Below are 15,846 nucleotides of genomic sequence, written 5' to 3' on the forward strand. Positions count from 1 at the left end.
GTGCTCAGGGCCATTTGAACAGCTGGATCTCCTGAATACTGGTTTACATTCACGAACCATTACGATATTTCTGAATGGTGGGCTCCATGTGGTTCCCAAGTTGTGCAGCGACCGTAAACCATAAAATTACCAAATAAGCAGCAACCAGTCGCAAAATCATGTTTTCTTTATTTACTTTTCCAAATCGACTTCAACTGATTAACAGCCATAATCGATGCTTTCAACTAATATGTGCCCTGTGTAGTAACACTGTCTGAAGCAGAGATCAAACATAAAGAAAACATGATTTTGCGACTAGTTACTGTTAAATTGGTAACATTACGATATTTGTAATCAAGGAATATGTGACAGCTGGCCGCGTACCGGTCTCGTAGGAAACGCGAGGACAAACAATATTTCATTAAAGTCTTTCTGGGTGTGTAACCGCACCATATGTGATACACTGCCAATATTTATGCTGTTGTTGACGACAAACGTTTGAGTTAATAATACGTGTGGCAGCTACGGTGTCTTTATCACAATAGTAATATACATCACGTTCTTCTCTACCAGAACTGTGAATAAAGCATCACCGACTGGAAATGTGTGTGAAGTTCTAATGTTCAGGAAAGAGCTAGGTGAATGCAAGGCGTCCCCAGGGACGAAGGGGTCGACGAGCCACAGCGCTTCCGAGGAGCCGCTGCTTGTCGCTATCAGAGCCGTCAAATAGCTCAAAAACGACTTTGGAGACGATTGAAAGTTGGAGAATGCAATGACGACCAGCGGGCGCTACGACCCTAAAATGGTCTGGAAGTATGACTTGACAATTAAGAGTCCCAGTAACAAATACATTTCTCACATTTATTATCATTACATATTTGTTCCCCCATGATGCTGTCATGCCAAGCACGTGGAATAAGTACAATAAAATCAGTAACTTCGCTGTCGTGTTTCCTACAAAAAAGAATGAGATGAAAGTGATACAGATTGTATGTTGTATGTTGCTGGTACAAATGTTTCTGGTTTCTAAATACATGGTTGTGTTATTTACTTGTAAACATTTCTGTATTAACTGGTACAGACTAACACACTATATCTATTTCATGTATGCCAAAGTATAGCACTCCGTAATCAATTTCAAGACTTAATCGTGGAACTAGATATGAGGGGAGACGGACAAGCAGGTAGTGGGACCGATTTACCTTATCGAGTACTCCACTATGAGCCCGCCCGGCTATCCGCGCGGTCTAACGCGCTGCTTCCAGAGCGGGGAGGCGTGCTGGTCCCTGTGTCGAGGTCCGGTGTGCCGGCCAGCCTGTGGATGGTTTCTAAGGCTGTTTTCCACCTGCCTCGGATAATGAGGGCTGGTTCCCTTTATTCTGCCTCAGTTACACTACGTCGGCGATTGCTGCTCAAACACTGTCTCCACGTATGCGTTAACCATAATTACTCCACCATAAAAACATTGGGGCTACACTCGTCTGGTATGAGACGTTCCGGTGCGGCTCCACTGCGGGCCGAACCGCACAATAGCCCGGGGTTCGACGTAGGGTGGCGGTGGGGTGCGTGGACTGCTGTAGCTTGTTGTGGGATTGTGAACCACTGAGTGCTACGGCAGGACGAAGCCTCTCCGTCGTTTCTAGGCCCCGGTTCAATACACAATAGACTCTACTATGGGTAACCGTAGTGTCTTAAGGCGCCCTTATGGTCATTTTGCCCTGCAGTGAAGCTAATGTCTATTTCGATGTCTGATTATAAAACACAATATGGTCTGCCTATGTTCGTCGTGTCGCAGTGGACAATCACCAGCGTAACCGCATATTCGTGACGACGCCTCTTGCCCGTCGCGGCATCCCGGTGACGCTGAGCACTATCCCCTATGACGGAGAGCAGAGTCCGCGCCTGAAGCCTTACCCCAACCTGGAAATCCACCACACCACCGAGGACTCCATCACCGACTGCAACTCACAGTTGGTGGACGTCATCAGAACGACGGTAAGACTCCTCTGGCATGTAAATTGGAGCTAGGAATGGATACAACCTCTGTGCTGAACTGTTCACGACGTTTTTATGCTTATCTCATTTCCTTTTTCCTTTTCTTCCATTTCCCATGTTCTTCCTTCATTATGTTTTGTCTCTGACTTTTATTATTTTTCTGTTCCGAACAAAAAATTTATTTGCAGTGGCTCTGCCTTGTCTTGTTGTTAGTATTTAGTTCATTTTACTGTAACGTTACAGTGTGAAATTTTGTTTTATCATAATATTAATTGAGTATGTTGTAATAATTACGATAATTATTGTATTTTCCTTATTAATGTTATTCATAATAAGATTGTGAGTGCCGCTAATTACATTCATATTGATATATCACCTCCAACGATATCTGCGTACATGTAAAAGGCGGGTGTTAATTTTATTTGAAAAGATGTTTCTGTAAATAAATAAATAAACAATCAAATCATTTCCCCCGATGATGAAATAATCTTCGTGTTATGCCAGTCTTCTCGTTATTGCTTAATAGCTACCGTTGTCGAGCGTAATCTTGAATACATTGTAGGACACTTTATCTTTTACTAATACATAGGTCGACTTCTTCCTATTTTTGTCATTGCCTTAGTTTGTATTTTACCTTAAAATGAATTTGGTTCTCCTCTTTACTAGTGATTCGAATTCCTTTCAGGACTGTCCATTATTTTCGTTATCACATTTTCAGTCAATAGCTAATGAAAACTTTTCTTCGTCATCGTTTCTTCTCTCATTTTTGTTTCGATTACTTAACTCACAGAGAGCAAATTGGATAAGCCATAAGGATATACCCGGTAAGGACCAGGTATACTAATTTACAGCGTGGACAGTCTTGTCTTCGAAGCAGTAATCAACGATTCTCTTACGGAGATATGTCGTCGTTTTTCAGCTGTGAGTTCCTTCACTGACCGTTTGTTTCAGAAAACATCGGCGGATGATGATACTCTATACGCCCTCGACAACGGTGCTTTGGACCTGTGTACGATTTCCAAAGACGTGTGTCCACCAAAAATTGTCATCTTCGACCTGCGAACAGATGAGATCATCAAGTCCGTACAAATCCAGAACGCATACTGCGATTCATGGTACACCTATTTTTGGGTGAGTATTTACTGGAAAAGACAGAATATGTATTAAAAAATCAGTATTTTCTATGTGGGAACTAGCTACAAAACTGTTACAGTCTTGTTATACGCTAGAAATTTCCTCTTGCTGCCCACTGTTCTTCTTCATTGCAAGCGTTACCCATCTGCATCTTTCCAAAACACAGCCTTTTCACAGATTTATTCTACTCCTCCCTTCTTTATATTACTATCTAATGATTACGACAAGTAATTTTCCCTACATACATTACTGATGTATTCATGCGGCTACATTGCAAACAGATGTTATTTCATTCTTAATACCAATATCGTTATTTCATTCTTAATACCAATATCCTTAATTACATCCGTTCTTGTACAACCTTTTACTGACCAATGACTCATTTTTGTTCAGTAAAGTAAGGACACTCATGGTCTCATAAAATTTTAAACGTGTCTTTTCCCGTATTTTGCAGTTCAGGCACTTAATTACAGTTCCACATCTATTTGACAGTGCTGCTACTTTCTTCTTACCAGCGCGCATATTCTACGGAATGTAACCCTGTTTCCAACAAATAGCATAGTTCAGTCAATAAAAGAGAGCTACGTTTCATAAATTCAGCAGGAATGCCTTATTCTCCCTAAGGCATTTAACTACATTATGGATTCGCTACTGTATTTTTCTCCACACCAGCTAACAAACAATCTAACTACAACCAACCTACCAGACGAATATCAGTCTGGTTGTCTTAAACATCGCAGCCTATTTGCCTTACTAAAGGTAAAAGATGACTTCAAGCTTCCCATGGAAGCAAAAGGTGCGTCTATCATATGCATTTAGACTGCAGCGAAGCCTTGGACACAGTCGACTTCGGCATTTTCTTGCTAAACTGAGCAGCCTAAATTTTAGAAAAGCTTCCCTCATACCTCAAGTATCGACAGCTATGCGTCATGTCCGGCACCATTAAAACCACAGTGGAGGCTGGCGCCCCTTAGGGTTCGGCCCTATATTCTTTTCACTGTACAGGTATGTCAATGAAGTGGGATGAATTTTTCCTAATGTAAATAGAACATGTAAGCTGACGACCTCCAATTGCAAGCAAAAAACCAAAAGTCCCGAAGAAATCTACTGAGAATCTCAATAATGACCCGAGTGCACTATCAAAATGGGAGCAGAATGTAGCGTTAAAGCTCAACCAATACAAAACCTAAGCGCTAGTGATAGATCATTCTAGGCTCATTAGTCCAATACATAGGGAATCCCTACAATAAATAGCTATAAATGGGACAAATACCAAGTTGGTCCTTCATATTTCGGGCTTGCAGCCGGATCACGTTGACATCTTGGCACGATATTTCGGCTAACAAACATGCATCCATCTTCAGGTGAGTACGAGACTGAAGATTACTGCTGCGCGTCGTTCTATATATACCGAAAATCGGCGCGGCGGCGCCTGCGCAGTGGAGAAGGCTAATACCGCGCCCCCTATGTAGTTTGGCGCGCTCTGCAGCAGAAGCGGCCCGCGCATGCCTAGTGGTGTACCCACATTTGCGCTATCTGTCGTAAAGCGCCTTCGCGCAGCTGAGGTGCGGTAGTCGAAAGTACAAAATCAATTTTCGTCAGCCGTCGCACTAGATGCAGACCAATGTCTCTGTGAAGCGATTAAAGAAATTACAGGATCCCATGCTTTATCCATCTGAAAGCCGCCGTCTCGATTAATAAGATCTTCTGCTAATCGTATCTCCATGGACTCGTTGATAATGGATTCCCAAAAAGATCTAGTTGTCGCAAAAATTTTTGTTCCACAATAATCCATGGAGTGTCCCGTCGAAATACAGTGTTCTGCAATGGCCGATTTGTTGGGCTGTAGTAGATGTGTGTGGCGCTCATGCTCCACGCATCTTTCCCATACGGTGCGAGTAGTTTGGCCAGAGTAGTTTCGTCAGATGGATAAAGCATGGGATCCTGTAATTTCTTTAATCACTTTACAGAGACATTGGTCTGCATCTAGTGCGACGGCTGATGAAAATTGATTTTATACTTTCGACTACCGCGCCTCAGCTGCGCGAAGGCGCTTTACGACAGATAGCGCAAATGTAGGTACACCACTACGCATGCGCGGCCCGCTTCTGCTGCAGAGGGCGCCAAATTACATAGGGGGCGCGGTATTAGCCTTCTCCACTGCGCAGGCGCCGCCGCGCCAATTTTCGGTATATATAGAACGACGCGCACCAGTAGTCTTCAGTCTCGTACTCACCTGAAGATGGCTGCATGTTTGTTAGCCGAAATATCGTGCCAAGATATCAACGTGATCCGGCTGCAAGCCCGAAATATGATGGACCAATCAATACGCCGGGAAAACTTCAAGATACACGTCAGACACCTTTACGTGGAGGAGATGGTAGCACACCTCCAGAGTTTGGATAAATTACGCAACAAACGAGCAAGATTACTTAGCGCTCTGTGTTTTTTATTGAAGTGTCGGGACAATGGCTTTATCCCTAAGTTTGCCAAAGTGACACATTTCATCAGGACCGCCGCCGCCAGGAATATAACTCGGAAGGCTAGCCTGGCTCTAGTAAAGGAGAGGATTTGCTTCGCTCGCCGTGAACTGGATCTGATTTCAAGACAACTGTATCACCTTCATTTGGAAATAGCATCCAGTCTTCCTTCTTTCACCTGGGAGTGGGTTGACGGAGTCACTTGGGCCAAAGCGGACTGGGCTCACAACAAGTCATCTTCTAGGCAGTCATCGAAGTTTGCACGTCTATCGACAGCATCGCCGCAAGAAGGCACTTTTCGACGCTCCGTGGTTAATTTCATGGATAGAGTTTTGGACAATGCGACGCTGTCTGTACTCGGAAAAGGACTTAACTTCGCTCCTACACCTAAGACTCCACCTTTCGCGGATTTCATAAGTGCTATTGAAGAAGCTGTTAGACCCCTTCCCAGCGACGCAGCTGAAGAAATCAGGCGTGAAACATGCCGTGCACTTAAGAAAGCGACTCCTCTGAAGAACAACATTTCTTCTACCGAAAGGGCTGCACTTCGCAAACTACGTGAAGATCCCGACACCGTGGTTCTCCGAGCGGACAAGGGCAATGCGACGGTACTTTTGCCACGAAACATCTACAACGAGAAGATTTATAACCTCCTTGGTGAATCCACATATCGGAAGATCAACTAGGATCCGACGAGCAGAGTAGAAGGAAAAACGACAGTTTTGTTAAACTCTTCTACGCTTCCACCTGAAGTCATTAAAAGACTGAAACCGCATAGCTCTGTTCCACTGAGGCTTCATGGTCTTCCGAAAATTCATAAAGAGGGACTACCATTACGCCCTATTGTCAGTAATATCGGTGCGCCAACCTATGACTTAGCACATCTGTCTTCGTTACTGAGACCTTATGTGGGCAAGTGTCCACATCATATTCGTAATTCCGTCGATTTTATTAGTAGACTGAAGTCGCTCCAACTCCACAATTCTGACTTATTAGTGAGTTTTGATGTCGTCTCTTTATTTACTAAGGTTCCACTGATGGATTCACTGGCACTCATTAGCAGAAGGTTCAAAGCCGACATAACAGCATTATTTCATCATTGCCTGTCCTCAACTTATTTCTTATTCAATAATGAATATTTTGAACAAGTTGACGGTGTTGCCATTGGCAGTCCTTTGTCCCCTCTGGTAGCAAACCTTTTTATGGAGGACTTTGGGGAGAAGGCACTCGAGTCGGCTGAATTTAAATCGAAAGTCTTCTGGCGTTATGTGGATGACACATTCGTAGTTTGGCCCCATGGAAAAGAAAAACTGGCAGGATTCTTAAAACATCTGAATTCCATTCACAAGAATATTCAGTTTACCAAGGAAGTCGAAAAAGATAGATGTCTGCCGTTTTTGGATGTCCTTGTCAATCGTAGAATCGATTGATCTTTGGGGCACTCCGTCTACCAGAAGCCCACACACACAGATCTGTATTTGCAGGCGACAAGCTGCCGCCACCCTGCACAACAAAATGGTTCAAATGGCTCTGAGCACTATGGAACTCAAATGCTGTGGTCATCAGTCCCCTAGAACTTAGAACTACTTAAGCCTAACTAACCTAAGGACATCACTCACACCCATGCCCGAGGCAGGACTCGAACCTGCCACCGTAGGAGCAGCGCGGCTCCGGACTGGAGCGCCTGGAACCGCACGGCCACCGCGGCCGGCCAACCCTGCACAAACCATGGGTCTTCTGCGTACTCTGGTGCACCGGTCACATGTGGTATCTGATAAGGACAGCCTTCCTAAAGAATTATAACATTTGCAATCCGTCTTCAGGGAGACTGGATATTCTACACGCCAAATCCGCACAGCTATAACAAGAAGAAATGTAAAGAGAAACAAGAAAAAGAAGACGAAGAGGTGGTCAGGTCCAGGGCGTTCCTTCCGTATGTGGGTAACCTCTCCTCTAAAATAGGAAGGATTTTAAAGAAGCATTAAGTGATCTTCCGACCACCTACGAAAATATCGGCTTTGCTTGGCTCTGTGAAGGACGATCTGGGTCTGAGGAAGGCGGGTATTTATAAGATCCCTCATCAACGTGGCAAATCCTACATTGGCCAAACTACTCACACAGTACGGGAAAGATGCGTGGAGCATGAGCGCCACACACGTCTACTACAGCCCAACAAATAGCAGAACGCTGTATTTCGACGGGAAACTCCATGGATTATTGTGGAACAAAAATTTTAGCGACAACTAGATCTTTTTGGGAATCCATTATCAACGAGTCCGTGGAGATACGATTGGCAGAAGATCTTATTAATCGAGACGGCGGCTTTCAGATGGATAAAGCATGGGATCCTGTAATTTCTTTAATCGCTTCACAGAGACATGGGTCTGCATCTAGTGCGACGGCTGACGAAAACTGATTTTATACTTTCGACTACCGCGCCTCAGCTGCGCGAAGGCGCTTTACGACAGATAGCGCAAATGTAGGTACACCACTACGCATGCGCGGCCCGCTTCTGCTGAAGAGCGCCAAATTACATAGGGGGCGCGGTATTAGCCTTCTCCACTGCGCAGGCGCCGCCGCGCCAATTTTCGGTGTATGTAGAACGACGCGCACCAGTAATCTTCAGTGTCGTACTCACCTGAAGATGGCTGCATGTTTGTTAGCCGAAATATCGTGCCAAGATGTCAACGTGATCCGGCTCCAAGCCCGAAATATGATGGACCAATCAATACGCCGGGAAAACTTCAAGATACACAAATACCAAGTTATCTCCCCCCAGCAAATAGTCTGTGAGTAATGAAAGACAAAATCTAAATGGGAATGAGGACGTAGCTTTAAGAGCAAGAAAGCCTCAACATCTCTTCATGGCCGACAAAACCATATAAAGCCCTTCTCTCTTGACCTGGAAAATAAACTTATTCGAACACTTATACTTTCAGTTATTGATTACTGCAATGTTATTCTCCAAGATATTTGACAGGAAAGATCATGGCGACTTGAACAATGCCTGTGTTTTTGTTATATTAGTGATGTTCGACTCTTTGGGCCGGCCGCGGTGGTCTAGCGGTTCTGGCGCTGCAGTCCGGACCCGCGGGACTGCTACGGTCGCAGGTTCGAATCCTGCCTCGGGCATGGGTGTCTGTGATGTCCTTACGTTAGCTAGGTTTAAGTAGTTCTAAGTTCTAGGGGACTTATGACCTAAGATGTTGAGTCCCATAGTGCTCAGAGCCATTTGAACCATTTTGAACTCTTTGGTTATATTTCACCATCATACTCACAGCGATCCTGCCTGCAGACAAGTGCTGAGATTCCCATCCCGTCGGTCTCGTCTACTGTCCTATCAACACAAACACTGTCACTCTGATGTCTCCTCGACCCTGATGCCTTTGTCGGAATAACAGGGTCGAAACACCTATTCCCATCAGAGAAAATTCCTTAAGACACTCAATGACATAAGGCAACAATGAAAACTATCATTGTCGCTAGATGCACTCGTTACCCTTCCTTATGAATCCTTGTTTCAACCAACCAGATCTTCCCTGTATTCTTAACTGATGTAGTCTCCTTATATTTCCTTTCCACAGAAATCACTGTATCAGAAAACATTTGTTTAGTACATAAATAAGATATTTTGATATCGCTACTTATATTGTTGTTATTTTCGTATTTATTATCACTGCTGTCATTATTCGTGGCAGAAGCAGCAGTAATAGTAGAAGAATTGTCAGTAATAAATTTATTAGTTCATAGTCAGTATTATTTACTCACATTGTCATCACAGGCAATCAAACCATACAATTGTCATACACTACTCGTCTTATTAAAATTGGTATTTCTTGCGTAACTACGATGCAGAAAAGGTACTGTACATGTGAACCTTGGCCCGATGTAAGAGATGGTCTGATGGCCCTAATGAGTACTTAGTCCAGTTCTTCCATGACTATGATAGCAACCCTGGGAATTATTGTCACATAGTTCTGAGTGGTATGCAGCACAAAACAGTGGTAAACTCGAAAAGTCAACTAAATGACAACGTAGTCTGTTTAAGGTTGTGACGACTTGGCCTTGTTGTGAAACTATTGGTCTCCCTAGCCCCGTCTTATATGTCTGTGAGTTTCTGTAGGCTACAGGGCTACAGCATCCGTTAATATTATAAGCCAATTCTGGATGAAGTTATGGGTGTCCCTAATAGGCAGCAATACGGTAATTATCTCTCATAGTACAAGGTACTAGCGAGCAAACAGTGTAACCCTTTTGCTCTTGTTCACTTGAACCAACTCATCATCGTTATTTCTGATTTCTTTCATTCGAAAGAATTTAATAGCCGAGTTGTATATGTCTTCAAGTCTGACCACGTGATTCCTAAGCACTTGTCAGCTTGTTCGCAATTTCTAAATTCACTGTCGATGATGGGGAGTTAACATTGAGAATACTGGTGAACACATAACAGCAATACAAGTGCAGATCAAGAATCCAATCTGATGCTCGAGAAGTGAAAATGTGGTGTGTGTGTGTGTGTGTGTGTGTGTGTGTGTGTATGTGTGTGTGTGTGTGGAGGGGACATGGGGCTAAGAAGTGAGCTGAAGTAGGTTTATTTTGTTTCTCTTACACAATCTGTATCTGGCAGGTGGGAGCTGTGTTTCCCAAAACCATGCAGTGTCAAAAAAAATCACCCAAAGTCACCAAAAGGCAGAGGCGTCACGGTTCTGGGAATCACCCATTTTGAGTTCTGACAGGCATATTACAAACAAGAAGTACCCATATTACTCTCCGTGCACAGGGCCGCCCTTATTGCCACAGTACCGACGTCCGCCTTGTGCGCCATAGATACCGTTTACTAGTAATTCAGGCTGAGATGTCTAGCAGATGCTGCGCACTGGAACACTGAACTGCGGAATTTGAATAGGCAAAGCACCACTCCATACTAGAATTGACTGAAAATATGGTACTTACCCGCCACCTAAAACATTTATACACCACTATCAGCATTAAATCAGTTCTCAGACCTAGCTGTATTTAAACAAAATATTGGAGTTGGAATAAATCGTAATATAACTCAGCCTCTTCTCATATTATTCTTTTAACTGTTTGTTATATGTTGTAGAAGAGGTTCCTTTCTTGTCAGGTAGTTAAGAGAGTGAACGTATAATTGTAAGAACTGGGATTCATCTATTGATATGATATGGACATTGAAAGGAAAGACAAACATAGTTTTTGGAAACATTCCATGGTGCAGTCACATTGTTTCATTGAAATAAATTTGCAGTTCTTTTCTGTTACTTAAGTAAATTGTAATGTCAGTCAACTGAGTTGTCTAACTTAAGCACTGTGGTTTCTTCAGAACATAAATGACCAATGTGTTAAAGGACATACACAAACATGAGTTCGTATTCAGGTGGACGCGTGTCCAGATGGTAGCTTGACGGCCTACAGCTCCGACCCCAGAGGCAACGTACTGTCGGTGACGGACCTCAACACTGGAGTCTCCAAATTCCTGCAGAGCCAGTACTTCCACCCCAATCCTGGCTTCTTCTTCAGCAAAGCGGGAGGGCCTGCCTACTACTTGCCGGCCGGCCTCACTGGAGTGACGGCCGACGAGAGCTTCGACGGGAAACTCTACTTCCAGGCGTTCGCCAGCAACATCCAGGGCGTTGTCGACAAGCAGGTCATCCGAGATGCAAGCGACTGGGACGTTTTGGACATCAAGACGCAGGTAACGTCACCTTTCTTCCACTGTCACACAGTATGTGCAACACTTCTGCAGGGAGCGAATACTTATGTTCGTGTGATGCCCAGATTCTGTATCCTTCAGTTTCTCTGAACTGCAAAGAAATGTACTATAATGGTCACGTATAAAGCTATGCGAGTTCACTATACTAAGAGTCACCCAACGCGTTTCCTGGGCAACTGCGTTTCCGTTTGTCGCAAGAGTGTATGATGTTATAGTATACAGCCTTTAATGTGGAACGTAACAGGTGAGGCATTTACTACTGCCAGGGTATCTATGAAACTCCAATTAATCGAGATACAAGAACTTTTATGCAACGTTATTCCACTAGTGTTTACCACTGGATATTTCCTCAATGTTTACAGCTCATCTGCGATCCTTGGTGAAAAGGAGAGCTAACTTTGTCCTTAGACATCACTAAGAAAATAAGTAATTACAGTTTTACTCACAACACAAATGTAGGAATCAATGTTTTTGAGCCGTCAGCAGAGACTGAATTCATCCATACAGTTTATCGTACAATTCCTACGCAACTGGCTATATCTGGAGACACTTTTTGTCAAGTTGTTACCTACCAAATTTAACAATATAGTCTACGAGCAAAATATTTACGTAACGAAAGTGCTAAAATACAAAAACTGTCCTCATTTTATGTTTACTGCAGAACTTAACTTTGATTCGTGCATATGCTACGGCCTTACATTGTAAGTGGAAGTGCCCATTACCGGCTGCACCTGTTTGTATGCTTTCTGTAGAAATGGAGTTTCCATTAACCATGCATTATCCAGGAGCAACGTCATGTTTCCTGCGTCTATGAGTTAAGCGGGGCTTCTATTGTCCGCCAGTAGGAGCATAGGGACTATGTTCTGCCACTTGACAGGCGGCCGGATAGCGGAGTAAATGGTGGGCCCCAGTCGATGGTAACAGTAGATTCGTTTTACATTCAGCTTTAGGCACACTACGGCTCCGACATTGTGGGCTTTGTCACCGTTCAGGGGAAAGCTATGACATTATTCGCGAAATTTAAAGAAATAATTATGTATGAGTATGGACATAATTTCTATTCTACATACACTTCTTCGAACGGAGGTTCTCTAAATAGAAATAACAGTGGTACTCGCGGACTACGTGATCTTCGAGGATTCCCATTTCTGTTCCCCCATTATTTTTGTTACACTTTCATGTGGCTTACACAGAACTATTACGATCCCAAAATCGTGTCTCTGAAGTCTCGCTTGATCTCTGTTTTCAAGATCACTTCGTAACGACTCCAACAGCTAGACCACTTCCTTAGGTTTAGTCGCATTAGTTTCTTGTACGCGATTTCCTTTACGAAAGTACTGTATTTGCGTAGAACCTTTGCAAAAAAATTTGTCTTCCATCCTTCTCAACTAATACTAAAATAGCGTAATCGTCCCTATTCACAACGTTTCTTAGTATTTACACTAAATAGTTTTAAGATGTGATCTACTCTAGTTATCCACCTCTAAACTCGATGAATACAACTGGTTCCCAGTGTATAGTCTTATAAGGTTGCTGATCATCTCTGATAAATTTTTCGCGCACTTTTTCTCGCTTAAAGTTACTAGCGTTTCTGTGAGACACTCAGCGTCCTGTATAATGTACTCGATTCTGTTTACAAAATATTTGGTAATCTAATCACACAATTGAGAATATACTCTTCACGGTATGGAAAATGTGGTGTAACCAAACATGTCACATACACCCACACACACACACACACACACACACACACACACACACAAGCCCATATTTATTATAAAAATACATTTACACACGGCAGAATACATACACAAGCACACACACACATAACAAATGAAAAACGTCAAAACCAACACAAACAAAAGACAAACACACAACAGTTGGCAACACTACACATCAAAAACACACACAGGTTTATCACCAAATGGAAAGTGAAAGAGAAACATGCGACGTGACGAATGTGGATGAAAGAACGCCAGAAATCAGCCAGTTGGAGTATGAAAGATAACAAATACGTCTCCAGGACTAAACACATGTGTTAATAGAGCTGGAAATCGTAAGTAACACTTCACGATACATTTATAATACGGAACTTGTGCTATAAAAGTTGCCTCTAACCTAAAAAGCAAGAAAAAACATAACAAAATGTAATATATCAGCATATTATATCTATCACATAACACGTTTATTGCATGTACAAAAAGAAACTTGAATTTCAGGCTACTGATAATGCATCGCAAATAAAAGAAGCGAAATCCGTTTGGCAATAAATAAACTGCCTTCATTCAGTTGCATAGACGGTATATATAGCTCCAAGAATTTAGAGCGACTAAGGGATATTACTAAAGAAATTCTGAAATGTGTGGAAGAGGTAGTCTTGTTCTGTCATCTGTTCTCAACTTTCTAATAGAGACTGGTGTACCCGTTTCAGGTTGATCTGCCAGGAGAATTATCTGGGCAGAGTGGAGTAATGGTGGTGGACCCGAATGGAGAGCTGCTATTCTTCCCTGTGCTCGATGAATTGGCCATCTACTGTTGGAACACGAGCAAGCCTCACGATCCAAAGAACTTCCGCATGATAGTTCAAGACGAAGAACGTCTACAGTTTGTCAGCAGCATCAACATAGATCCCAAAACACAACGATTATATATAATGAGCGATCGAATGACATCATATCTGTCAAATACGACCAACTACTCTGAGGACAACTACCAGATTTTGTATATTGACATAAAGAATGTAGAATGTTAGTTTTGTGTACCAGCTGCTTTTGTTTTGTGAATTTGTGAAGGAAGTTACTGCATCAGCAAGATTTAACTAATGTAATTACCACTGTATGAAACATTGCTAAGAATTAAATACAGAAACTGCAAAAATTTAGGTCGAAATTAATTTATTCACTTTTAAAACGCAGAATAACGCGAATTAAAATTTATTACTTTGTGACATATTAATTTTATTTACAATCACTCACGATCATGAGTTAAAATGTTAACTCTCACATTTACACTTAAAAGCACATGATATAAAAATGTTATAAATGGAAATTTACGTCATTTTGTGTTCATTGAACCACAAAGAAAGGAGAGAAACCTAGGACTTCAAGTCTTGTCGACGATAAGGCCACTAAGGACGGAATACAAACTCGGACGGGGGAAGAATGTTGGCTGTGTCCTTTCATAACGTCCATCCGATTGTTTGCCCGAAGCAACTTAGGGAAATCACAAAAAAAAAATCAAAATCTCGATGGCAGGGCGGGGATTTGAACTGTTATCCCCTCGAATGGGAGTCTTTTATGGTAACTGCGGTGGCATCTGTTTTAGTCTCGGTCTTAATAAAACAAAAACAATAGAAACAATTAGGACACAAGGAATGGCTGGCATCTCACCAACCAAATGAAGCTAGTTGATTCCTCGTGTCAGAGTCGAACGTCACGATTTATAGCGGTATGATGTTGAATCATTCCGAATACAGACCAATTAAGTATTAAAGAATAGTGCAGTGGTTAAATTTTCTTAGTAGTGAACATTACGACCTGAGCCACTAAACGTACTTTTTGTCGAACACGTGTAGCAGAAGAGGCAATCCTCTTTCTCCTTCCATACAGCTGATACCACTGTAACATTTCATTTTTATTTTTTAGAAGAAGCACCCAGAAAGAGTAAAATCAATATATATCTCAAATTTGCTTTGACAGATGTAATACAGCTTACGTTTTTGTTCAAATTATCAAAGATTTATGTGGTAGCATGTCGAACACAGCATTATGATCAACTGTCAGTCCTACTGATGAATATGATTATAGTGGTTCTTCTTGTGATGCTTCTGTAGATATTACTGCTCCTTTTTAAAATTTTGATAGCTCTCTTTTGACCAGTTTCTCTAGGGTATATGTTCATGATGTTCTAAAATTCCCTTAAATGTACAAAGTTCTTTTGTTTTTGGGAACACCTTTGAAAACACATATGCTGTGGCAACCCTGCAGGAAGGGTAACGTTCAACATATCTCACGACTCGAACACCATGCACAGGTCCTGGTGTGTCTCACAAGCTAGTTACGATTATCAAAATTGCAGAGTTCCAACCTTGCAATTTACAATTCCTATTTTTAACGTATTCCATCCTAATTTTATTTTGTAGCACTCATAAATATCTTTTCAGGCTCAAACTTCTTATCCAGCTTCATTTGTTCACGGCAGGTAACCGAAATAACAATACTACTGTAAAGAAAAATGCATAGTTGATTACAATGAAAGACACTGAAGTTATTAGCGGCAGTTTTCAATTGGTTTTCAAGGAGGTGTCGGTACTGTGCCATAAATTCTTTTGCACACTGAGATAAGAGACTGAACCATCAGCACTATTTCCTTAGGGTTCAGCAGTTAGCCAAACATGTGACCCTCTCCTGCCTATTGCAGTCTAAAAACATTATATGTCATAATTTGAAATCCACTTGACAAGTGAGGTAAATTATATTACTTACTGTCATTAATAATTTATCCTCACTGTACGGTGCTCTTCACAGT

General features: G+C 42.2%; 1 protein-coding gene across 1 annotated transcript in view; it reads left to right on the forward strand.

The window, feature by feature from the left end:
- The window catches only part of LOC124788243 (protein yellow-like), a 34,711-nt gene extending 20,511 nt beyond the window's left edge, over nucleotides 1–14,200 (forward strand). The window contains exons 3-6 of the mRNA XM_047255425.1: nucleotides 1,775–1,974; nucleotides 2,926–3,105; nucleotides 10,984–11,301; nucleotides 13,751–14,200. Coding sequence (XP_047111381.1) covers nucleotides 1,775–1,974; nucleotides 2,926–3,105; nucleotides 10,984–11,301; nucleotides 13,751–14,071 — 1,019 coding nt within the window. The 3' untranslated portion in view covers nucleotides 14,072–14,200. The remainder of the gene's footprint in view (nucleotides 1–1,774; nucleotides 1,975–2,925; nucleotides 3,106–10,983; nucleotides 11,302–13,750) is intronic.
- The last annotated feature ends 1,646 nt before the right edge of the window (nucleotides 14,201–15,846 follow it).

Source organism: Schistocerca piceifrons, chromosome 3, assembly GCF_021461385.2.
Source record: "Schistocerca piceifrons isolate TAMUIC-IGC-003096 chromosome 3, iqSchPice1.1, whole genome shotgun sequence".
In the NCBI taxonomy this organism is placed as follows: domain Eukaryota; kingdom Metazoa; phylum Arthropoda; class Insecta; order Orthoptera; family Acrididae; genus Schistocerca; species Schistocerca piceifrons.